At 46.9% G+C, this 25,130-nt stretch overlaps 9 protein-coding genes across 9 annotated transcripts; 4 read left to right on the top strand and 5 right to left on the bottom strand.

Annotated features, from left to right (window-relative positions):
- Positions 1-83: 83 nt before the first annotated feature.
- On the bottom strand, positions 84-3,048 carry V865_007657 (uncharacterized protein; the record flags this gene model as incomplete). Its single annotated transcript, XM_066231400.1, has 15 exons — positions 84-454; positions 558-699; positions 762-879; positions 936-1,022; positions 1,074-1,112; positions 1,170-1,228; positions 1,285-1,360; positions 1,433-1,572; positions 1,617-1,685; positions 1,777-1,826; positions 1,875-1,971; positions 2,029-2,161; positions 2,217-2,283; positions 2,325-2,426; positions 2,487-3,048. 15 exons carry the CDS (start codon positions 3,046-3,048, stop codon positions 84-86), a joined length of 2,112 nt encoding a protein of 703 aa, XP_066087497.1.
- A 352-nt stretch (positions 3,049-3,400) lies between these two features.
- V865_007658 (uncharacterized protein) lies at positions 3,401-4,290 on the top strand (the record flags this gene model as incomplete). The annotated part of the gene is made up of 6 exons (XM_066231401.1): positions 3,401-3,459; positions 3,608-3,681; positions 3,749-3,858; positions 3,904-4,092; positions 4,151-4,210; positions 4,279-4,290. 6 exons carry the CDS (start codon positions 3,401-3,403, stop codon positions 4,288-4,290), a joined length of 504 nt encoding a protein of 167 aa, XP_066087498.1.
- Positions 4,291-4,648: 358 nt separating this feature from the next.
- V865_007659 (alkylated DNA repair protein AlkB) lies at positions 4,649-6,303 on the top strand (the record flags this gene model as incomplete). The annotated part of the gene is made up of 7 exons (XM_066231402.1): positions 4,649-4,994; positions 5,045-5,445; positions 5,496-5,661; positions 5,717-5,789; positions 5,840-5,872; positions 5,949-6,070; positions 6,140-6,303. 7 exons carry the CDS (start codon positions 4,649-4,651, stop codon positions 6,301-6,303), a joined length of 1,305 nt encoding a protein of 434 aa, XP_066087499.1.
- Positions 6,304-6,696: 393 nt separating this feature from the next.
- V865_007660 (uncharacterized protein) lies at positions 6,697-9,320 on the top strand (the record flags this gene model as incomplete). Its single annotated transcript, XM_066231403.1, has 8 exons — positions 6,697-6,784; positions 6,871-7,156; positions 7,221-7,517; positions 7,570-8,119; positions 8,192-8,386; positions 8,444-8,668; positions 8,725-9,066; positions 9,126-9,320. 8 exons carry the CDS (start codon positions 6,697-6,699, stop codon positions 9,318-9,320), a joined length of 2,178 nt encoding a protein of 725 aa, XP_066087500.1.
- An 80-nt stretch (positions 9,321-9,400) lies between these two features.
- V865_007661 (uncharacterized protein) lies at positions 9,401-10,153 on the bottom strand (the record flags this gene model as incomplete). Its single annotated transcript, XM_066231404.1, has 5 exons — positions 9,401-9,520; positions 9,571-9,641; positions 9,705-9,806; positions 9,874-10,087; positions 10,139-10,153. The coding sequence occupies 5 exons, from the start codon at positions 10,151-10,153 to the stop codon at positions 9,401-9,403; spliced, it is 522 nt and encodes a 173-aa protein (XP_066087501.1).
- Positions 10,154-19,657: 9,504 nt separating this feature from the next.
- On the bottom strand, positions 19,658-21,779 carry V865_007662 (uncharacterized protein; the record flags this gene model as incomplete). The annotated part of the gene is made up of 15 exons (XM_066231405.1): positions 19,658-19,682; positions 19,956-19,976; positions 20,045-20,099; positions 20,156-20,280; positions 20,338-20,429; positions 20,483-20,558; positions 20,608-20,759; positions 20,802-21,007; positions 21,064-21,167; positions 21,224-21,252; positions 21,317-21,444; positions 21,504-21,526; positions 21,580-21,596; positions 21,654-21,689; positions 21,762-21,779. The coding sequence occupies 15 exons, from the start codon at positions 21,777-21,779 to the stop codon at positions 19,658-19,660; spliced, it is 1,107 nt and encodes a 368-aa protein (XP_066087502.1).
- Positions 21,780-22,239: 460 nt separating this feature from the next.
- V865_007663 (uncharacterized protein) lies at positions 22,240-23,522 on the top strand (the record flags this gene model as incomplete). Its single annotated transcript, XM_066231406.1, has 3 exons — positions 22,240-22,705; positions 22,755-23,005; positions 23,058-23,522. 3 exons carry the CDS (start codon positions 22,240-22,242, stop codon positions 23,520-23,522), a joined length of 1,182 nt encoding a protein of 393 aa, XP_066087503.1.
- A 132-nt stretch (positions 23,523-23,654) lies between these two features.
- On the bottom strand, positions 23,655-24,032 carry V865_007664 (uncharacterized protein; the record flags this gene model as incomplete). The annotated part of the gene is made up of 1 exon (XM_066231407.1): positions 23,655-24,032. The coding sequence occupies one exon, from the start codon at positions 24,030-24,032 to the stop codon at positions 23,655-23,657; it is 378 nt and encodes a 125-aa protein (XP_066087504.1).
- A 199-nt stretch (positions 24,033-24,231) lies between these two features.
- On the bottom strand, positions 24,232-24,810 carry V865_007665 (uncharacterized protein; the record flags this gene model as incomplete). Its single annotated transcript, XM_066231408.1, has 4 exons — positions 24,232-24,298; positions 24,347-24,467; positions 24,527-24,606; positions 24,656-24,810. 4 exons carry the CDS (start codon positions 24,808-24,810, stop codon positions 24,232-24,234), a joined length of 423 nt encoding a protein of 140 aa, XP_066087505.1.
- Between the last annotated feature and the right edge of the window lie 320 nt (positions 24,811-25,130).

Raw genomic sequence — 25,130 nt, forward strand, 5'->3', positions numbered from 1 at the left:
TTTAATAGAATGATCTATCTGACTATATAATGACAACATATGCAAGTGTGGTATATATTCTTTCTATGCTTGGTATATCATAATCAAACTGACCATGCAAACTTCCCTTTCCTCCAAGTCTTTTTTCGTTTCTCGTAAGCTTGACCACTCTCCTGCGCCTCTTCTCGCAACTTTATCTGACGAGCTCCAGGCTCTCGCCACCTGATTTTAGAGTACGACTCTGCTTCCTCGTCGGGTATCGCTGACTGATCCTCTCCCTGATTTTGCTGCTCTTTCTTCTCACGGCGACGTGTGATGACATCCTTTCGGGTCATGCTTTTGACGGTCTCCCCAGCCGGCACTACAAGGCTGTTCATAGCTAGCATATCCTGTTGTAAACGATGTAGTCCTCTTCGAGCTTTCTTGATACCCTCTTCGTCCACCTCGTTATACGAGATTGTATAGTTGACCGACCCTGAGAATCATTAGCAACAGCATTTGAAGGAGGCACTCACAATTCTGATTGTGCCGAAGCTTTTCGTCCACCGAGAAGACGACAGGGCCATTGATCGGCTCACCGTCAAGAACATTTTTCATGGTCAGTGTGATCGCTCTGATAGGTCGTTCTCCAGCCGATGAGTCCCAGTATTTGGGCTCGACATAGGCTGTAACGCTATGCGCGTTGATGGCAGGGGAGTGTTTGAGGAGGATGTTGATTGCCTGGATAATGGATAAATCAGACTCATTGACTATCGCATGGCAGGGGAGGTGATAATATTCACCTGGTCTGGGAATTCTGCCACTGATTTCTGTAAGAGAAGCTCCAGTAGGGAAACGGACAATCGGAATGCTTGTTCAGCCATCTCGGTGGAGCCAAAGATCCGTTCATCGATTTCGGATCTTGAGTCATGTCAGATCAGCTTCCAAGAGCTCAGTACAGGGAGCCTGGAACTCACAACGATATGTATTGAAACCCATAAAGACGAGAGGTGTTATGATACGCTAAGAAGATACCATCCATCCCACCGATACGAACTTGGAGACTGCCCAAAGATCAGCACAGGCTAATTCCTGATTCCAAATAGGACGCCTACCTGAACTTGAGCATACCAGCACGTAAAAGATCATAGTATCTGGCAGATTTCAACTTAGCGTCATACACCTGTCGTTCGTACACAGATATAGCTTACTCTCTCTCGTAGGATTGGGTATAACCTCGATCTTTGGAAATATCATAGGCGGAGTTAGCCTGTGAGACAGTGTCAGCATGGTCTAACATATGGATCGGTGAACCGTTCTACTCACTAGATAATTAGCGCGATCATGTCTGACAGGTAGGCAAGCTCGGGTTTTGATGTCGAAAACACCGTTTCCAGGTAACCTGGGATCGTGACAATCCAGTTGAGAACGCATCAGAAGCGAGTTGACCTGAGGATGTCAGCTCACACCTGACGATGTCAAACGTACACGTTGATAACGATAAGCCTCCTTCGCTATTCGTTCTTCTTCCGGCACAGCCGATTCAGGACTGCTTAGCAGGAACCGCTTGAAGTCGTGAACCTCGCAGGTGAGCATCTTTTCCAGTATACGGCCCTATCAGTTTGAATTAGCGTTGTTCTTGCGGCCGGAGCACTCACAAAATCGCTGATCACGTTCTCAATGTCCCATCGCTTATCGCTGTCGACGGAGTATATACCATTTGACATCTTGTCCACGATTATACTCGCTGGCAGCTCGGCACCGGGAGTAAATGTTGTCCGCTAATGGTCAGCACGGTTCGTCAGAACTCTTACTCACCTCAGAGGTAAAGTCTTGACTAAGAGTTGACAGATCAACGCCCTTCCCGCCTGAAGACACCGTCAGCCAACGTCAGGAACACCGAAATTGGCACGTACCACTGATAGCAAAGTAGATTTGGCTCAAAGCTTTGGTCAAAGTAGACGTCGAACCGACAAAACTGCAACCTTGTTGTTTTGCCAAATCGATCAGTTCCTGTAATATTTCGTATGTATGAGCGATGAGCCCCTCTCACATGATGTTCAGACTTACCTCATCTTGCGACGGGGTGATATAAGGTGGACAACGATGGAATGCGAATTTGTCTGGTTGCGGTATATCTTGTAAGCTGGGCTCGAAGTTCCAGACACCAGTCCTAGAGTCTCGAAGTGGGGTGACTCCTGGGCTGTTGGTGTATTGCATCAGCTGTAATAACAAGGTAGATTCGCGGATGTTCTCACCTAAACAGGACCCTGCCCAAAGCTTTCCGCAGTCGGGCTATCTTCATATCTCTCATGGGTTTTACCTCTGGGAATAGTCAGTCATTGCCCTTTCGATATTTGACTCACCATTGATCGACACTTCTCTTGCAGATATCGTTCCTGCGATCCCAAGCTTTCCTTCGGCTTGTTTGGTGGTATGACTTGTTGGTGTCGAACTCCCAAGGATTTCTAACTCGAAAGTCAGCTTTCGCCCAGAGATGTGTTATGTTCAGATCCACCAGCACTTGCCTTCTATTTCACTTTCGTTAATCATGGGTGCCTTTTGCGTGTACTGGATGGACTCATCTGAAGTAAGGCGGAGATCTAGGTCTGTGACTTGCTCGATAGCGGGATGGTGCTCAGACTTTCGCTTATGGAACGCCTTTGGTGACCTTGTCAAATGGTATAGATCATCTCTGGTCGAAGAGGATATCGATAACGAGGGTGCCCCAGATTTATGCCTCTGCTTATAGACATCGATCGATCTCGCCTTGGTGGAGTCTTTGACTAAATCGTCCGCGGCCTGAGATCCCAAAGATCTGCAAACCGCCTGGCGTCGGGTCTTATGGAAGCGGCGGCGAGATCTACCACGGGCTGCGTCGAGTTGCTCTCCAGCAGCAGAGGTCTGAAAATCCTGCACATGCTGGTGAGAGGCAGAGGCAGAGGCAGAGGCAGAGGAAGAGGCGGAGGCAGAAGTTGAGGCAGGGGATGTCGACGAAGCAACCGAGCTGATAAATGCACGAGAGACGGCCGTCGTTGCACGGGTCGAGAGGGGCGAAGCGACGTGCCAGGCGTGGAAGGCCAGAGCCATTGCGGTTGGACTGTGGAGAGTGAGATTGTCCGTACAGATCTCGCTCTGGCTATGAATGGTGTGAACTCGAGTGACTGCATGTTTGAGAGTAGAGTGGTCATATCATCATATCACAAATCTCTCGATCTGCGTACCTGTTCACAATGGCAGTGATTACGTAATTTATCCGACCAGAAGAAAAAAACCGAAAAAAAATTGAACCCAGCTACAAAAAAGGTTGGTTGATAGACAGGGTTATTCCAGTTGGAGCTCCCTTTTTGTCCACATCTACAATCATACATTCTCACATCTCCCATCTTCCTCATCATCCGCTCTTCATCTGCTCACAAACAAAAAGAAAAAACAGACAAAAATGTTGATCTACCAAGATATCATCACCGACGACGAATTGGTTTCTGACGCTTTCGACGTGTGAGTGGTATCTTTCAAAGCCTTACCGCTGTCACACGTTGCTTTCCTCCAGCATCACATCATCCTCACTTCCTTCCAACCCAGCTCTGTCCTTGTGTCTCTCATCTGCAGACCGCTGTATCGCTGACCAACATCAATCATTCTACAGCAAGGAGATCAACGACATCGCGTACGAGGTCGACTGCTCCCTGATCATCGTCAAAGAGGGTGATATTGACATTGGTGAGTAACGCGTGCCGTGTTGTTCTGATTGTTTCATTAAAGACTGACGATGTCTGTCCATGAACAGGTGGCAACCCTTCCGCTGAAGAGGCCGAGGAAGCTCTCGAATCCGGTGCCTCTCAAGTCAACAACGTTGTGCACTCCTTCCGACTCCAATCAACCGCTTTCGACAAGAAGGTGAGTGCCCGACAAGTCATAAAGCAATGCTGACCTGAACTTTAGTCCTACCTTACTTACCTCAAAGGTTACATGAAGACTGTCAAGGCCAAGCTCCAAGAAACCAACCCTGAACGAGTCCCCGTCTTCGAGAAAGGTGCTCAAGAGCTCGCCAAGAAGATCGTAGCTAATTTCAAAGACTACGAATTCTACGTCGGTGAAAGCATGAACCCAGACGGTATGGTTGCCTTGCTTGTAAGTGGTAACCATCTGGAGCGCGTTTGCATAGCTCATGTTGTACCTGTCCCCACAGAACTACCGAGAGGATGGTACCACTCCTTACTTCACCTTCTGGAAGGATGGTCTTCGAGCAGTAAGTGACGTGTTTCCTCTTCTCATGCTGCATGAGCTGATCAATGCCTCGTCGCTTCGTGTCTACAGATCAAGATCTAAGTGTATCCATCCTTTATATGCTGCTTTTCCTTCTCCCTCATTGAGGTATATATGAATGAATATGCATTCTGAATGGTTCAGTTGGATAGCATTCGCACTGTTGTGATGACTGCATACCTCCTGGTAAAACTGCAGTCTTACTTGATCATATTGTCATATTGTCATATTGTCGTATAATGAATGATACGATGTTGCATGAGATATTGACATGTGTTGAGGATCGAATTTTCACTTATCAAATCAAACTTTTCCGTTTTCATTGATAGTGATCCGTACCAACGTCCGCCGTCTCGCTATTCATTCGTCCATCCTGTTCTGCTTCTCCACGATTGAGCGCCAGCCCAAGAACACATACATTATGCCATCTGTGCCAGATGTCACTACAAACCAATTTACTGCATTCCGTCAAGCCGAGAAACATTTCAAAAACCGTGCGGTGAAAGACAAATACCCCTCACTCCGAAAATACCAGGAGTCACTCGTCGATCTATCCCGTCCCGAACAACAAGAAGATGATGTAGTCTGGAAAGCAGGATGGTGGAGTCCTGATCATGAACCCGATGCTTGTCCGAATAGGACCGACTGGAAGCCGTGGTTATTCAAAGGAAAGGAGAAGGATAAGGGCACCCGTCCTGATTTACCGACTTCAGACCTAAAACCCATTCAACTCAATGATGGAAGGACAGGATGGATTGTCGCACCTGGTATGTACAGGATAGCTTCTTTTTGATCAAGCTCATAACATCTGCCATAGGCTGTATCTTGATTCCGAGATTTCTGTCATGCAGCGAGCAACTGCATTTCCTCCATTCATCTCTCGCCGAATATACCCTTCCACCCAATCCCCTTTCCTTGTCCACTCACTATGACCTTCCCTCCAACCTGTTCGAGCTCTATACTCACGACCCAGATACCGTTGTTCAGCCCAAACACCGGACATTCCCTGCATCGCAGACGCGATCTAGCGCTACCTCTGATGTCCCAAAATCTCGAACTTTGATAGAGACCGAACCGGCGTCCATTATTGGATATGATGAGATTGTAGCACGTAACAAAACATGGACAGGGGATGCGCCAAGTGACAAACTGAAAGAGAAGACTGTCGATCAGTTGATACTGGAACTGAGATGGGCTAATCTAGGATGGGTTTACCAGGTGAGTTCGGAAAACAATGACATAGCAACAGTCAGCTGATTCAGATCTAGTGGTCGACCAAGTCTTACGATTTCAGCCGCGAGGAGCCTATCCCTTTCCCCCCGGAGCTTGCAGCAGTCTGTCACCAGGTGGTAGCCTCTGTACCTTGGCATCGGGTGTTCTCAGAAGGAGACGACTCGTATGCCTGTGGGTGGGAGAACTGGGCGGAAGACTATGGTGAACACACACCTTCGTGACAACGGAAAAGAGGAATTGCTGACGGCCTGTATAGCTCCTGACACAGGAATTGTCAACTTCTATCAAGCTAGAAAAGACACTCTGATGGGTCATGTGGATAGATCAGAGTTAGTGAGCGAGCATCGGTTTGGCAATATGAAGCTGACGATATCTCCAGGCTTGATCCTGCTCGTCCGCTTGTTTCTCTATCGTGAGTGCATTTCAGCATGTATGGGGACTTCATCTTGTCTAAGCTGACCACCTATATGCCACCATCTTCACAACAGTCTCGGATACTCTGCGATACTGCTCCTCGGATCTGCATCTCGCCATGATCCCCCGAAACCCATCATTATGCGATCGGGAGACTGCCTGATCATGAGTGGTAGCGGCAGACAAGCTTATCATGGTGAGTATACCTTGGGACCCTCCATTCATGACGAGGCAAAGCACTGACCGACCTTGTGTATCACCTTAGGGGTTCCACGTATATTAGAAGGTACCCTTCCTTCGCATTTCGCAATGCAGGACAGGGACAGCGAGACGATGAAGGCAGCCAAGAGATTCATATCATCCGCAAGAATCAATATCAATGCCCGTCAGGTGTTCCCGCCGGGGTTTGTGAGACCTGACAGAGAGTAGATAGAGATCATTGATCCACTGTTTGTTGTACATGTAATGCATGGAGAAGGATGGACAGATGGACAGATCAGCCTGTCTCAGTGACACCGTGTAGGAGCGATTGCAAACGGGTTTGTAATGGTGATTACAAAACGGCTGTGACCGCCCAGTACAAAATGGTTCTTGATTTCTAATGCATGATTACAGATCGGATCCATTCACGCGTCAGGGTCAGGGGAGCAACCGCAAGGGGGAAAAACGCGTACAGTCGCAGATCCAATAAATGGTGATTTCTTCACAGTGTCAATCAATGTCAGACATTACTTGGACACCTTCAATCTCTATCTTGCTACTGTTCCTCAACTCATACCCAGCGTCGACCCGACATCACCCCCTGCAACCTTCACTCCCAAGATGTCAGATGCAGACGCGTCAGTACGAAAAGATCTGGGTGATTACTTTCACCAAGCTGTGCTAGATCATCCTGATGTTATGGCTGAATGTGAGTTTGTGTCCATCTGACCGAAACCTGGGTTGTGTGATCTATCAGCGACAACAGCTTACTCCAGTTCTCTCACCATGTGTCAGGTCTCTCCATCCTTCGGATGTACAACCTGACTCCCGCCGACCTTTTCTTCAAGTACGAAGCCTTCCTGATGTCACGTCCTTCTGGCTTACGAGCCAAGCTCAGCAATCTTTCCCTTGAGACCCTTCGAGAGTTGCGCTCGGAGATCCAGAGGGAACAACAAGCAAAAGCAGTAGCAGCAATGGCGGGGCTGCCTAGTGCTGCTTCTGGAATACAATCCGATCAATCAACCAAATCGGCGGTAGGGGTGAGGAAAGGTAAAGGTAACATGGCGGACCTTGGAGGTTTGTGAGTGACCCACATATTGCTATTTACAACCTATCAGCTAATCACAAGGCAATTCCCATTTCAGCCTTGAGGGTTTATCGACGCCTTCAAGACCTACAAAACCTCGCGCATCATATTCCACTATCCGATCCTCCACTCATCCAAATAATGAATCTCCTGCAGGCTCGACGTTCAGTCCGTCAATAAAAGGTACCATGGCTACACCCTTGCCGGCCACACCTGCTGGTCCGGCGGCCAGCAGCTACCGCCCTGAAGCTTCGAGACCATCGAATGGCGGTCTACTCGAAACACCACTAGGAAGAGGTGGTAACGGTTTATCCGTACCCTCAAGTCCGACCAGTCCAGCTGGATCCCTAACACAGTAGGTCCGGAGAAACGTTCTCCTAAGTTTCGCTGATGATAATTTCCCATAGTATGACTCCACAACTCACTCAACCCTTCGAGCTTCGTCCCCAACCCCACTCATTAGTCGAAACGCTCAACCCTCACCTGCCTGATTCCAATCAAGGTGTTCCCTCCGGTTCCAGACCAAGGGTCACACTCAGTTCAACGGCCGATCCAAAACAGTGGAACTATAGATACATGTTCGAGAAGATCTCTCAGCGAAGTGAGGCATTGGACGATTCGATAGATGATTATGCGGAGAACATCAAGGACGCCTATGGGATTTCCGAGCTCGGTGATCCCCATTTCGTTTCGGAGGAGAGCATATACACTGTTGGTCGGATTCTGTCCCCACCCACCGATACCTCTAAAGCGACTACCAGCTCTCTTTTCCTCGAATCCTCTCGATTGCTTGGAGCAGGGAAACGCATTGCACTTCGTTTTGCTCCTCCAGGGACCCTCAAAGTTCGAGGTGGTGCTCCTGGTGTGAAGGGTTTTGGCCTTTTCCCCGGATGTTTGGCTTGTGTGAAAGGGCGCAATGGTGGAGGAGGTGCTTTTGTGGTGGAAGAGGTTCTTTTGGTTAGTCAGATTGATCTCATGTTGCTCGGCTATCTATTCTAGCAGCTGACGCGGGATTCGCTTGAAATACAGCCAGCGCCAAGTGCGTTAGCGCAAAGTTCAAGGTCCGAACTCCTTGACTTCCAACATGGTGATAAGCTCAAAGGTCAACCGATCTCCATGGTGACAGCTGCTGGTCCTTACACCCTGGAAGACGGCTTAGCCTTCGCTCCGCTTTCTGCTTTAGTCGAGGTCGTGTCTCGCGAGCGACCCGATGTGCTCCTCCTAGTAAGTGCCAACTCCAATGAAAACTGAGACATCGATTGACGATCGCTTCTCATGCAGCTCGGTCCCTTCGTCGATGCGCAACATCCTTCTATCACGTCCGGTGCGGTCACACAGACCCCAAACGAGATTTTCCGTGATCAAGTCTCTCGTCGTTTGCAGGATGTGTTGGATACATCTCCTGGTACAGTAATCATCCTCGTTCCTAGTGTACGAGATGTCGTTTCCCATCACTCTGCTTTCCCACAATCAATGCTGGATAAAGAAGCCCTTGGTCTGCCCAAAGTGAGTTACACTTCCACCTCCGACGGTTTACCACTGACAATCTGCGATATCATCAGAAAGTCAAAGTACTACCCAACCCCTGCACCTTCTCGATCAATGAAGTGATCGTCGCTCTCTCGAGCGTGGATATCTTATTTCATCTGCGGCGGGAGGAACTATATCAGAAGGCCGAAGAAGCTGAACCAGATCCAGAATTGAGAGGAGCCGAAGTCAAGGATGCCATGGCAAACCTATTGCGACATGTTTTGGGGCAGCGGAGCTTCTACCCGATTTTCCCGCCTCCAGAGACGACTGCTTCTGAGGTGAACCTAGATGTGACTCACTACCCATTACTGAAAATGGATGGTCCGGCTCCTGATATTCTCATTCTGCCAAGCAAGCTCAAGCACTTTTCAAAGGTGAGTCCCGAGTCGAGCTGACTAGGGCTGGCAATGATCATGCTAATTTGTATCTTCAGATCGTCGACTCAACATTAGTCATCAATCCTGCTCACCTCGCCCGAGCACATACCGCGGGCACGTTCGCCAAAGTGTCCATTCATCCTGTGCCAAGACCAGAACTTGAGAACGCGATATCAAATGGAGGCGAATTAGATGAATTCCGAGATCATCAGGTGTGGGATCGCGCTCGATCGGAGATATGGAGGATCTAAGATCCAACTTGAGCAAGCGATTGTGCATAATACCTTTTGCATGACGCATGACTATATGCATGACGCCATATGCGACTCTGCTATCCTTTTTTCTCTGCGGTCTCCTCCTCCCCCTCGTCTCGCTTGTGCTTCTTTGCTTGAACACCAAAACCTCCTGTTGACCCAAAACCGCCAGCACCTCTGACCGTCGCATCTAGTGACTGCACAAGGAGCTAAGCGATCATACAATAGAGAAAGTTGGAGCACTCACTTCAACTTGACGTAAACGGGGGATAGAAATCCTCTCCAATATCAATTGGGCAATTCGGTCTTTTGGGTGAACTATGCATGAGACAGACTCAGTGGTGCTGCGGCGAGGCCAACTTGATATTTGCAAAGACATACCTTCAAAATCGGTATCAGAGTGGTTGAAGAGGAGAACCATCACTGGCCCCCGATAATCGGCATCAATCACACCGGCACCAGTCTGAATACTGTGCTTCGATGCTGCAATGACCCAATCCTAAGCCCTCAGCGAATAATACCGAACAGAAGATCATATTTGCCGACCCACCTAATCCACTTCTGGGTGCGATACGCCCATAGTGCCCATTGGGAACAGCAATGGATAGCTGCAGATCGATCAAAGCTTTCCCCCGAGCAGGGACAATCTTCGACTCCGCACTGTACAGATCAAGTCCAGCCGCAAAGTCAGACCCGAGGGTTGGAAGTGTTCCTCGATCAGAGAGCAACTGGACGTCCAATGGCACTGCAAGATCGTGAGGTGGCTATGGGCAGCATGATTGTCAGTCTCCGCCAACGTCGGTATCGTGACCTACTTCGCCAGCAGACATGTTGTAAGCGTATTAAAGCTGTAGTATGATGAAATGAACGAATATGAGCTCGATGAGAGAATCTTCGTAGAAGCATTGAAAAAGTCTGTTTGACGCGTTTTCGATCCGGACGCGTTGTTTGAAATTTCGGTCATTTGAGGTGAACCACTTGACTTTTCGTAAGTAGCATCTCTCATTTGAGTGTGAACAAATCAATTTCTGTGCATTCATTCCATACTACTACTTATGATGCATTCTTTCTTCATTTTTTCTTTGATCCATAAACTTCACTGGATATGTTACTCACATCATGAGAGATTCACAAGCATGAATGACTGTGGTGATGAGATGACACATAGATTTTGGGTTTGGTAACACCAAATGGAGCTGGCAGGCTTTGCCCAAAGTGAGGGATGTCTGTGTTGGAATAAGTGATCTATTGCTATACGTATAGGACTCAGTGTGGGTTTCTATAGAGGTCAGTTTGAGTGAGGCTCAGTGCATATTAAAGTAGGGGTTGGTGTGTTACGCACTGGGACATGGCTTCACTTGGTATTCACTATATAGCTATCCGTCTCTCTGATACTTTCCTTCCTTTCTCTTCTTTCTTGACACATCGGTTTATCATATACTTAGTATATATGTATATGCACCTCATATATCTGGACAGGTTATGAGCCTTGCTTGCTATATCTACTAGTTGATACAGACACATCAACTATGGCTTCAACGCAACAGCTATACTAGGTCTACAGTATCAGCTCAGTATCCCTCACTCACCTCACTCACTGTGTTTCAGACACAACGCATACAACACCCTCCATGTATACACCTGACCAATTCACAACTCGACTTCCAACCCATATCACCTCCATCATACTGCTCTTACGCTCCACAAGAAACCCGCCACTGCAAGCTAAGGTGACTGGTACTGCTTTAACGAGTGGTGAAAGAATCTGGTCCAACCCAGTGACAAGTCCCTGCGCTTCATAAGCATCAAGCAAACTTGTCCAGCCCAAGCTGAGTACTACAGGAGCGTTCATCCTACCTTTGTATCTGCTTGGAACTATACACTCACATCACCTTGCCTTTCTAGTTTCCTCTTTCACATACAACACTGATCATCATGGAGGACACATCGGATGGAGGAACTCGGTATAGGGTGATACTGCTGGAAGGCTCGGAGAACTATGCTGCTTGGTCCCTCTCGGTTCAAACTTGTCTTGCCATGAAAAGTCTTCAGGTCTATACTCGGTTAAAACAGCTTCTGATTTCCCTCGTCCACTGCCCTCGACAAAGCCACTAAAACTTGCTATCATCATCCAATCACTCTCCGACTGTTACAGCTGGTCTTTCTGCAACTGCACGAGACCTCTTTAACCCTGACCCAAGCTCTTTGGAATGAACTCAAGAATTCTTACTCGGCTGTTGTTGGTGCTCGACGTGCTCAACTCATTCAACAACTATGGAACAACCCTACTGCTGAAGGTGATGACTGTATGAAAAAGATGTCAGAAGTTATATCGGCTCATACTCAGATAATGGCTGCTGGTGATTGGAATCAAGACAACATGCTGGCTTACGCCATGACATTCGCTCTACCGGAATCTTGGGATCTATTCAAACAAAATCTATGGTTGAGGGACAATCTCACTTCTGCCAGTGTACAAGCCGCCGTACAAGCAGAATGTTTGAGAAGGAATACAACTGCATCGGCCAATAGAGCTACTGGTCAAAGGTCAATCAACGGTCAACAGGGTAACAACTGTTGAGATATATGAGGTACATATACGTATATATCTATGTATATGATAAACCGATGTGAAAAGAAAGAAGAGAAAGAAAAGGAAAGTATCAGAGCGAAGGACAACTATATAATGAATACCAAGTGAAGCCGTATCCCAGTGCGCAACACACTGACCCCTACTTTGACTCTGCACTGACCCCTACTTTACAACTAGGCGTTGCTATGCAGTCTGAATGAGGCTCTGCCACACTTGCTCTGACCCCTATAGAAACCCCTAATGGGTACTGTATGTATAGCGATAGATCACTCATTCTGACAACAACAACAACAACAACGGTCAAAATGGTCAAAGAAGGGAATGGACTGAGAAATGGTGTAGTCTTCATCGCACCTCAACACACAATACGGTAGATTGTCGACTCAGAAATGTTCAAAAGGGAAAATCTGCTCAAGGTCATGTGTCTAAGGAAGTCAAGGCTGAAGAATCAGATGGAGAAATGAAACTTGCTATGTCAAACCGGACTCTCAATTTTGACGTAGATGAAGATGGTGATGCTCGTATGTTCCATGTCTACGCTCCCACTTCAGCTGCTTCCGAGTCCTTCATCATTGATTCTGGTGCGTCCCATCACATGGTTGGTCCCAATGTCAAACTGTCAAACGTCACGACTACCATGGTGATGTTGAGATATATGAGGTACATATACGTATATAACTATGTATATGATATACCGATGTGTGAAGAAAGAAGAGAAAAGAAAGGAAAGTATCAGAGTGACGGACAACTATATAATGAATACCAAGTGAAGCCGTCCCAGTCGCGTAGCACTGACCTTCAACTAGGGTTGCTATTAAACATGAAACATATCGACCACTATATACAGTTTGAGTGAGGCTCCATGCGCTCACTCTGACCCTATAGAAACCCTTACTGAGTATCTGACCCCTATAGAAACCCTCACTGAGAATCTATACGTATAGCGATAGATCACTTATTCCGACAGAAGATGTAACCAGTTGTTGATTTCCGAGTATCCAGATCTCTGTTGAGATATATGAGGTGCATATACGTATATAACTATGTATATGATAAACCGATGTGTGAAGAAAGAAGAGAAAAGAAAGGAAAGTATCAGAGTGACGGACAACTATATAATGAATACCAAGTGAAGCCGTCCCAGTCGTAGCGCACTGACCTTCAACTAGGGGTTGCTATTAAACATGAAACATATCGACCACTATATACAGTTTGAGTGAGGCTCCGCCACGCTCACTCTGACCCCTATAGAAACCCTTACTGAGTATCTGACCCCTATAGAAACCCTCACTGAGAATCTATACGTATAGCGATAGATCACTTATTCCGACACTCCCCCTTGATCTAATCGCCCTTGAACACCTATTAATGACCGCAACCTCTCCAGAGTGTCGGGAGGTAAAGACTTGGTGAGCAAGTCTGCCAAGTTGTCTGCGAAGAGACATGTGATAATGTAACCGTATTATCATTGACCTTTTCTCTGACATAGTGATGTCGCATCGCTATGTGTTTTGACTTCGTGATTGACCGGGTTCTTGGCAAGTGAGATGGCACCAATGTTGTCGTTGTAGAGAGGAAGGGATCATTACCTAAACCAAGTTGGAGATCGTCAAAAGTAACCTTAACCAAACAGCTTGTCGAGTGGCATCAGCCGAAGCCATGTACTCTGCTTCAGTTGTCGACAGAGCTACAGTTGGCTGTCTTCTAGACTTCCAAGCGACGATTCCACCATATACCTTGAAGATGTAACCAGTTGTTGATTTCCGAGTATCCAGATCTCCACCCCAATCCGCATCTACAAATCCAAGAGCTACCTGTTTACTAGACTCTGCATCAAAAGTAAGACACAAGTCGCTTGTTCCTCTGATGTACCTAAGACAGTGTTTTGCTGCTTTCCAATGGGATGTATTCCATTTGCTGATATACCGAGACAAAACACCAGCAGCATGAGCCAGATCAGGTCGACTGATTGTTGAAGCGTAAAGGATTGAGCCAACCACTTGAGCATATGGAAGATGACGTGCTTCCTCATGTTCTTGATCAGTTGAAGGTACGCTTTGAATCCAGTGGGCAGAGGTGATCGACTAGGATTGCAGTTTGACATGTCAAATCGATCCAGTAAAGCTTCCATGTAGTGTTCTTGAGAGATATAGAGCTTGCGTTGTGCTCTATCCTGTGTATGTTGAATCCCAAGAAGTAACCAGCATCGCCAGAATCATTACACTCGAACTTGTTGTGAAGATCCTTCCTGAACTTGGTGAGCGAGTCGAGTTACTTGCAATCAGAGTATCGTCCACATGAACACTTAACATGAGTAATTCCCCTCGTCGTCTTACATATAAGCAAGGATCCGCTCTAGTTGGAATCAATCCTTGTTCCCTTAACCATTTGTCAAATTCCATATTGAAGCATCGGGTGACTGCTTCAGACCGTACAGTGATTTCTGCAGAAGTAAGACCATGTTTGCCGGAATATCGCTGCCTTCAGGTGGTTCCAGGTATATCTCCTCTTCCAATCCTCCTTTGAGAAAGGCCGCGATGATATCCGTTTGTATACAATCCAGGTTGAAGTAGTTGACCAGAGCAAGGAACACTCGATGTGAATCCTTGTGAGCGACAGCAGAGAATACCTCGTTGTAATCTATTCCAGCGACTTGAGAATACCCTTTTGCTACCCATCTAGCTTTATAGGCAGCCGGTTTACCAGTTTCACCATCTATCTTCCTGGTGTATACCCATTTCGCTTTCAGAGTTCTACCTTTGGCCTGTTCCCTTGGTACGACTTTCCAGACCTTGTACTTTTCCATCTTTGACAGCTCATCGTCCATAGCTTTCTTCCAATGCTCCCCTCACCCGAGCTTCTAGCTTCTTTCCAGGATTGAGGTAGGTTGGTAGCGGCAGCAGCATTGGCAAAACAAGTTGATCCGTTCCCCAAGTTTCTGGGTCATCTGTGATTGCCATTGGATCGATACTTCCTGTGTCTGATGATGAAGATAGAATGGGTGAGGTTTGTGGAGTTGATGATGGACTTGACGGTTGGTTGTTGTCGCTTTCATTTCCATAATCCTCAACATCAATGTTTCCAATATTATCCGTTCGTCTTTCCAAGTCACGCAGTTCATTATCAAGAGCTGGATCCATTTGTCTGTCTCTTTCATCAGCTTGAGCAAGCTGTCTTAAGAGTACTCTAGGCGATTGACGGGGTTTGGCAGGATTTTCAGATTCTTCAGAGATGACGACAGTCTTCTGGTTGTCCTTTGACATACTTTGGCGTTGTTGATGTTTTTGACCAGTTCCAGTAACCTGTTCAGCGGTTTGGCAAACACAATATCCTTGATACAACCATCTTTCTGCTCTCTACATCCCATACTCGGTAGATAGAAGTGCTGTGATCATGTTCATATCCCATAAACAGACCTTCTCGGTATCTTGGATCCAACTTGGTGGTTTTGAGATGTTGTCTAAACCATACCCTTTCACCAAATGCTCTTAACCGACTGAAGTTGAGTTTCCTGTCAAACCATTCTTCCATTGGGATCGTTTTACCGTTGCTAGATGGTGAGCAGTTGTGAGAAAGTGATGTACTTTGCGCATCTGCCCAGAGCGGCTTTTCTAGACCAGTTTCAGCTAACAATGTTCTGACACCATTCAGGATTGTCAAATGTGCCCGTTCCACTCTTCCATTCTGAGCATGAGCACCAGGTGGAATGGTGGTGTGTATAATACCCTTTGACTTGAAGTAATCTTTGCTGCTCCAGATGTGAACTCTCCACCATTGTCAGATCGTACCTGTTTGACCTTTCTGTTGAGTTGAGTTTCGGCCATATTGATGAAGTTCCTTAAACCACTGATAGCTTGTGACTTATCCTTAAGCAGTGTAATGTCAACCCGTCTAGTATAGTCGTCATAGACCGTTAAGTACCTATTACCTCCTCTTGAAGGAACAGAAGCTGGACCCCATAAATCAGTATGTAACAAGGCAAGTGGAGCGGTTGCACGAGTATCCTCAGGAGCAGGTGGAGAAGGTAGTCGACCCGTTTTGCCTTTGACGCATGATTCACATCTAAAGTTTGATACATCCTCATGACCAGTATTTACAAGTACATCTTTACCCAACCTTCCAGTTCTAGCTAACCTCATGATATCCCTCACACCTAGATGACCTAAACGGCAATGCCATGTGTGAAGAGAATCAGCGGAAGCTTGGAAGGCAGTTGCGAGATGACTTGCCTTGAAGATATACAGTCCGTCTTGGAAAGGAGCCGTAATGACAGTGTTGTTGTTCTTATCATGAAGACTACCAGTGAAGCAGTCGAATGTCCATTTCATTGAAGGAGGGATCTTGTTGACAGCGATGAGATTACAGGTGAGAGCAGGAACCACAAGGACGTTATAGAGAGTGAGTTTGCCGAGAGTGAGAGTACCTTGACCAGCGGTAAGAAGTCGAGTACCATTTCCAATCTTGACACCTTTCACCATGGTAGTCGTGACGTTTGACAGTTTGACATTGGGACCAACCATGTGATGGGACGCACCAGAATCAATGATGAAGGAGTCGGAAGCAGCTGAAGTGGGGGCGTAGACATGGAACATACGAGCATCACCATCTTCATCTACATCAAAATTGAGAGTCCGGTTTGACATAGCGAGTTTCATTTCTCCATCTGATTCTTCAGCCTTGACTTCCTTAGACACATGACCTTGACCAGATTTTCCCTTTTGAACATTTCTGAGTCGACAATCTACCGTATTGTGTGTTGAGGTGCGATGAAGACTACACCATTTCTCAGTCCATTCCCTTCTTTGACCATTTTGACCGTTGTTGTTGTTGTTGTTACCCTGTTGACCATTGATTGACCTTTGACCAGTAGCTCTATTGGCCGATGCAGTTGTATTCCTTCTCAAACATTCTGCTTGTACGGCGGCTTGTACACTGGCAGAAGTGAGATTGTCCCTCAACCATAGATTTTGTTTGAATAGATCCCAAGATTCCGGTAGAGCGAATGTCATGGCGTAAGCCAGCATGTTGTCTTGATTCCAATCACCAGCAGCCATTATCTGAGTATGAGCCGATATAACTTCTGACATCTTCTTCATACAGTCATCACCTTCAGCAGTAGGGTTGTTCCACAGTTGTTGAATGAGTTGAGCACGTCGAGCACCAACAACAGCGAGTAAAATTCTTGAGTTCATTCCAAAGAGCTTCGGGTCAGGGTTAAAGAGGTCTCGTGCAGTTGCAGAAAGACCAGCTGTAACAGTCGTGATTGGATGATGATAGCGCAAGTTTTAGTGGCTTTGTCAAGGGCAGTGGACGAGGGGAAATCAGAAGCTGTTTTAACCGGAGTATAGACCTGAAGACTTCTCATGGCAAGACAAGTTTGAACCGAGAGGGACCAAGCAGCATAGTTCTCCGAGCCTTCCAGCAGTATCACCCTATACCGAGTTCCTCCATCCGATGTGTCCTCCATGATGATCAGTGTTGTATGTGAAAGAGGAAACTAGAAAGGCAAGGTGACGTGAGTGTATTGTATAGTTCCAAGCAGATACAAAGGTAGGATGAACGCTCCTGTAGTACTCAGCTTGGGCTGGACAAGTTTGCTTGATGCTTATGAAGCGCAGGGACTTGTCACTGGGTTGGACCAGATTCTTTCACCACTCGTTAAAGCAGTACCAGTCACCTTAGCTTGCAGTGGCGGGTTTCTTGTGGAGCGTAAGAGCAGTATGATGGAGGTGATATGGATTGGAAGTCGAGTTGTGAATTGGTCAGGTGTATACGTGGAGGGTGTCGTATGCGTTGTCTGAAACACAGTGAGTGAGGTGAGTGAGGGATACTGAGCTGATACTGTAGACCTAGTATAGCTGTTGCGTTGAAGCCATAGTTGATGTGTCTGTATCAACTAGTAGATATAGCAAGCAAGGCTCATAACCTGTCCAGATATATGAGGTGCATATACATATATACTAAGTATATGATAAACCGATGTGTCAAGAAAGAAGAGAAAGGAAGGAAAGTATCAGAGAGACGGATAGCTATATAGTGAATACCAAGTGAAGCCATGTCCCAGTGCGTTACGCACTGACCTTCAACTAGGGGTTGCTATTCAATGTGAGACATACCGACCACTATGTACAATTTAGGTGAGGCTCCGCCACGCTCACTCTGACCCCTAAAGAAACCCCTAATGGGTACTGTACGTATAGCGATAGATCACTTATTCTGACAATGGAAAACTAGCTGCTTAACACTTTCTGCTTTGAGTGTCAAGTTTAGGCGATACGATGCATCTATATGCGTCTGTATAGGACAAAAAGAAGGAAAAGAGAAATATAGATACAACGGCTATGAACGTGTCAAATTGACTAGAGGCGGCTATTTCCGACATTGAGTGATTGAGCTATGTAATAGAGAAACAGGCCAATGAGAAATGAACTCTCTTGAGTTACGAGATATCAAGGATTTATAGAAGAATTGATTAGGTCAACAGAGGGCCATGACACATTTGCTTGACTCTGCAGACTCTTGGCATCCATTTGAACATGTCTCACAGCAAAGAAATGATCTTGATCCTGCTGAAGTACAAGCTGCAGTCCAACTACGGCCCTTTCAGAAAAGGTTTATCTGTATTGGCCAACAAAGCCACTGCAACTCGGTCAAATTGATGAAAATAATAACAATCAAGGTCAAAATGGTCGAAATGGTTTGAGATATCAACTGAGACACTGTAAAGTCATGATCAGTCCTCAGCTCTTGACCATACATATCTTGAGGTTAATTTACTTTTGACGTATAAAAATCCATCACATACTTTGACACTGTGATCTGTCCAATTGGTGTGTCCTAGGTGACTACCGTCAAGTGAGGTACTTCCTCATGTGACCTGTCAGTAAACCATACGCAAGTTGGGGGTATAAGTAATCGTCACTTGACTAGATTTTGTCAAGTTTAGGCGATACAATGCATCTATATGCGTGTGTATGTGTGAAAAGAAGGAAAAGAGAAAGATAGATACAACGGCTATTAACGTGTCAAATTGACTAGAGGCGGCTATTTCCGACAGATTTCAGATGTAAAAGTATGTTCTCGTATCGGTTCACATATATGCATCTCATATATGTCGATAGCTCCCACATTTGTTGCAGGAGTAGAGCATTAGCATGTCTAGCACCAACGGTAATTGATTTATAGTATTGAGTGATTCCGTTCTTGATGGCTGTGCAATCATGGCTTACGATAGCAAATCAGTTGTGGATTGCATCATTCTCTGTACAAGTTGCTCAATCTGTCACGAATCCAGTAAGACGGAGAGATTTGAACAGTCGAGGCATCTGCAGTTTCGAAAAGAGAAACAGGAGGAAAGGGGGAAAATAACTTTAACCTATCAACGTGGCTAGCGGATCAGTGCGATTGGACCCAAAAGGCCAGTTCACCCAGACAGGAATATAGGTTAAGTGCCTCTGTGATACTCAGCGCTGAACGGCGCTGTGCATCTAATTCACCTGCTCAGTTAATGATGAGACGGAGACAAATGGGATGCGTCTTTGTATGATGAAGATATATGTCTCATGTTTGCTTGTGTCCTCGGAATGTTGATCAAGCTGCGTATTGTCTAGTCTCTTCCGGCGCCTTCGAGGAGGGCTCTCGGAAAAGGAAAGCGCACGTTGCGGAACGGATTTCAGCCAGCGGCAGTCGCGATCATGCTCACACGGGCAATGGAGTTGAGAAGAAGTTGCATGCTAGTCCATCACTTCTTGAAGATACAGATAATACTGGGCGAGACAAGTCAAGTTGAGTCAAGTTGAGTCAAGGAAAGCAATGATGCCACGAGTCAGATCAGCACAAGAGGTAGAATTCGAAGCACACCAGTAAAGTGTGAAAAAGGTTTACCAGCGTAAGACATGGGGACATGACAGATATGATCACAAGGTAAGAGGGGATGGGTAGTATTGGCGCCGAAAGCGTATAGGGAGAATGGAAAAGAGCCATCAAAATCATATGGTTAGTCTAGTAAGATTGCGCAAGAATAATAACTCAACACGTACTCTTCATCCTCAAGCACATGTCTGCGAACAAGTGATAAACAGCTAGTCAGTTCGCTCACTCAGCCTCGAGATCGAGGTATCAAACTCACTCTAACCCAACTTTCTGACCACGGGAGTGTTTGGCCGAGGTACCCCAGACCATTGCTAGGACGAGGCGATGATTCAGGAAGGATCATAACATTTCATATAGTCTCACTCACCAGTACGGAACTGCTTGACGATTTCTTTGTGGATCGCATTACAGAAATCCTCGACGGTACATTTTCCTCGACGCAGGACGACAGGTGATGAGTAGTCGGGCTGTTGACCTCGAGGTTTGGTGTAGCTATATACATCAAGATCAGTTGTCGAAGGCTTTTTCGCAGTCATGGATCGTACTCACACTCGAACGAGATTGAGCTTGTCCCACATCACTTCGAGGAGCTCATCGATGTTCAACCACATCTGGGAAGAGATAGGCACGGAGTCGGGAATCTGCGTACGAGCAACCATGAGCATTTGAACCCAAAGACCAAAAGGGATCTCACCTTGTACAGGAGATCAAGTTCTTCTATACTGATCGCGTCTATCTTGTTTAGCACGAAGATCGCGGGCACATAGACACTGAGACTTGGTCAGTACGTGGGGAGGGCAAATCATCACGGGCACCTACCGGTTACCTTCAACGACATCTATGAAGTCTTCGATTGTAGCGTCGGGTTGATGGATAGAAACAGCGGCATTGCTCATCTTGTATTCGGACAAGACGGCCTTGATCTCTTGAGCGTCAATTTTGGTGAGCGGCACAGTGTTGGTGATTGCAATCTGCGCGATATGTCAGCCGAGTTAATCTTTGTGAGGACTTACTCCTCCGCTTTCTTTCTTTCGAACAGTGATGGCAGGTGGCTTCTTATTTAAACGGATACCAAACCCTTCCAATTCATTGGTCAAAATTGCCAAATCGTTGAGTGGTTTCAGCACATCAAGCACGATGAAGATGAGGTTACAAGTTCGGGCGACTGCAATGACCTGTCGACCTCGACCTTTACCGTCCTTGGCACCTTCGATAATACCTGATAATCGAAAGTTAGCATGGTGGGAGTTCTCCAAGGATTGCGACAAAACCCACCAGGAAGATCCAAGACTTGTATACGAGCACCATTATATGTCATGGTTCCTGGTACAGTGGTAAGGGTAGTGAATTCGTATGAAGCTGCTTCGGAGTGGGTGCCCCTTTGAATTTTTGATCAGCTGTGATATCCCCAAGAATGGATGATGATCCAACTTACGTCAATTTGGACATGAGAGTTGATTTACCCTTTTTAATAGGTCTAGGTTAGTAAGAAAGCACATAGGGAGTCGGCAACGACGAGGAGACATACCACACTAGGGAAACCAACGAACCCCACACTCGCAATACCTGTCCTAGCGACATCGAACCCTATACCAGGTCCACCACCACCACCGCCCGATGGGGTTATCAATTCTCGTCTCAACTTGGCGAGCTTGGCTGTCATGAGAGTAAACATCAGACTGCGAGTTCTGGCAAATGGGAGAGTACAAGCATACCTTTCAGTTGACCCAAGTGATATCTAACGCGTTGTCAGCTGTGGTAAATACCGTAACTGTACAAGAGAATACGCACTCGGTGTTTTTGTTTCGCTTGGGTGTATGTTAGCATGGATCAGAACAGATGGGTGCAAGAACACATGAGCTCACCTGCGTCTTCGCCATCTCCTCCTCGATGTCTTTTATCTGCATGTCAAGAAGTGATCGACGTCAGTGTTGGATCAAAAGGGAGATTCCATGCGACAGTCATATATATACCTTTTGAGCGGTTGTCATCTTGCTAGATGTCCAGGATTTGTAGGTCACCAATCGATGTGAATGTTGCGTATGAATCGATTTAGGCTGCACGTAGGTGACCTATGATAGGGAGGTTGACTATGATACGAACGATATGAAGTGCCCTGGGTTGGTCTTTGAGATGTAAGAAGAATGAATGAACAAGCAATCAAAGATTTTTCCATTGAACAGATGACGATATGACACGGGATCAACTGCGATTACGTTTTCACGATCGATTCCTAATCAGGGTGGCAAATAGGGGGATATCGGTGATTACAATATTTGTAGTTGAGATTGTAATTCAAACCCTGACAGATCACTCAACCTCCCTCTCACTCTCTCTTTAAAGTTTATCTCTCTTCTCTCCTTCTCTTCTCGTTAGTTTTTGTTGTTCGTTATTTATTGTCGACCACATTGTCGCTCACTGTCACTTCAATCACATCAGCCTGATCAAGACATGGCGCATCCTCTCACTCAGCAGCCACCCTCTTCTCTCCCTTTCCCCTTCGCTGCACGACCCTCTCCTCTCTCCTTTGGTTTCGGTCATCCATCAACCCCTTCTGGATTCAACACACCTGTCCGTCCTCCAACCAGTGGTCTCAACTGGTCATCACCCGTTCATTCCCCAACCAAAGCTTCCCTTTCCAGGTTGAGGGCAGAGTCGAACATAATCACTCCATCGAGTATTTTGAAAAGGGCACGTCACTCTCGTTCCCCATCGTCTTCACCGCCGCTTTCCCCCAATTCGCCCGCTTCGTTATCCTCCCAAGCTCGGGGATCAGCGTCCAAAGTTGACCTTTCAGCAGTCGCCGGCCTCGCTCTCCAGGATGGACCTTCCAAGTCAGCCAAAAGATCTAGGGTATTGTCCCCTGATAATACGCAGATTGCCGCGTCAGATGGAATAGATGTGGGAATTTTACTCGGTTTGTCCATTTATTCGAACGAGTCACTGGCACTGACATCTCCTCATAGCCACTTTGCCATCTTCTTCACACCTTCCCATACTCATGCAGCTGCTTCGAACTCATCCGACACTGTCTGAATCGGTACTCGGTCAGATCCCTCAACCCGAGGTGAAGACTTGCGTCAGGGAGATCCAAACAGCATTCGAAGCTGTCCAGAAGGCTGCTGGGGGTAGTCTTGGAATGCGAGAAGCATCCGAGCTGTTCGAGTTGAGGCGATGGGAACGTGTCAGAGGTGAAGCAGAAATCTTCTGTAGGACGGTAAGTGTTGATGTTGATGGTGATTCCGAGCTTTCTCTGACAGGGCATGTAGGCATCGACATATATCCGATACTTCACGTCAAACACAAAATCGCCGCTCGAAGCAGAGTCCATCTTTGCATTCCTTCACCCTCTGACCACACATCTTCGCACTCTACTGTCCGTCGTCCCGGTCAATGCACCACCTAACAATCCTATCCTTGACTTGGCGAAATTAGTCCTAACTATATGGGACCTCTGGCTGAAATCATTATCCGCGGAGGTCAATCAGCGAGGTGGAATGTATCCCCATTCAGTAGTCACAAACTGGGCAGAGACGATGGATAGACTGACCTCCAAAAGCGCAACCAGTGCTTGGGATTCAAGTCATACGTCTCACTGGTCGCTTCCCACGTCGAGACCAGCAAATCAAGATTCGGACCCTTCTTTTGACGAATCGTTCCGACAAGCCCTCGAACCCTTGCGAAATCGTTTCTTGACTGAGGTAGGATGGATGATCGGCCGTCGAACCGTGTGATTCCAAGTTTTGTGTACATAAATTCATTTGTTGCTTGTTTGTATATATTCTTTTGAAAACCCTTATCATGAGATGACGATTTTATCACGACTTATATGCATTTGTTCATAATATTTTATATGTAAAATACCATCACGCGAAAGCTCCAAATACATTACTCAGCATGGTCCACCAGAATCCTCGATACAGACTTTGCCACCCTTCCTCCTCGATGACCTTTCTTCCGCAGTCGACCATGCCAAGGTAGGGGTCGGTAGTGGGTCGAAGACCAATAACGTCTTCGTCGGTTCCACAGAATGATACCCCCTCAGGAGGACCTTGCTCTTCTTCCTCGGTTGCGACAGCACCTGGCGTGTTGGGCTGGACGGACAGTCGAGTGCTGACGACTTCGAGAGGTGTGAGCCAGCCGGTGGCAAGTGCTTGCCAAAGGATGAAGATCAACCATCGCCACGGGGAGATGTTATCGGAGATGTCCTCGGGAGCGGAGGCACCTAGGAAGAATACTCGCATGGTTCGGGCTATCAGGGTGACACACAGGGAATGGATGAATGTGGTAGCAAGGAGACCAGGCGTGAGGTAGAGCATGTAGGGTTTGGCGAGTTCGTGTGGAGAGAGTAACACTCGGAGAGACGTGGTGGGGTTGTTGGGAAGTTTGTACGGTGTTATGATGGATCTGGAAAGTCAGCGATCACCCTAGGGGGTCATGCACTCACCGGTTGATTATCACAGTCATCGGCAGAGCGATGAGGGTGAGGACGATGGTGAAGAGGCCCATACTAAACGGTGTCAGCTGTGAGGTTAGCAATCGATCAGACTGGACTCACCGTACTCCCCCGGCTTCCGGGACGCTATAGGTGTTTTTGGGACCTCGAGTGGACGATCCGCCAACGAAGATGATAGATGCGATAGATACAAGGGTGGTATAGGCGAGGGTGGGATAGGTGCCTGCAGGACGGAAGATAGATTGAGTCGCAGTGGACAGTATCGCAAGCGACATGACTCACCTTTCCATAAACCCCACCATCCTTCGAGCTTTTTGGTTCGTTTGAGGGTTCCGACGAGGGTGGTGAGGGTCGGTCCGACACTGTAGAGCATATCAGCGAGTGACTGGCATTCCGAGTTCCACCACTTACCGAGTCTGCGCATCAAGACCAACAGCGTGAGGATTGTAGTTGGCCCGCAGTCGGACCAGAGCACCATGGAAGGGCATCGTTATGGCGACACCCACAGCCATGAGAGAGACCATGATTGCGGTGGCAAGGAGAAGCGTGATGAGGAACTCGAACATGGTGGATGGGGATGGTCTTCCTGAGTGGTGAGTGAGCGTTGAATGGTGGTACGAGTATAGGAATGAGGATGGATGTTGACTGCATATGGAATGGAATGACGCTGACGTTGAGCTGTGTTGCAACAGGTGGAAAGCGGTCACCTCCGCTGTAACATCCCATTTCCACGCGTCCGCTATCACCGACCACCTTATATACGTATCTCCTTTAACACTCGCGTTCGCCACTTGGGTGTCATCGCACACTAAATCCGCCTCCCGTTTCATTATATGCATCCTCACATTATATTTGCCCCCTGTCTACTATAGTCGTAAAAAGGTGT

The sequence above is a fragment of the Kwoniella europaea genome, chromosome 2 (genome assembly GCF_036810445.1).
Source record: "Kwoniella europaea PYCC6329 chromosome 2, complete sequence".
In the NCBI taxonomy this organism is placed as follows: Eukaryota; Fungi; Basidiomycota; class Tremellomycetes; order Tremellales; family Cryptococcaceae; genus Kwoniella; species Kwoniella europaea.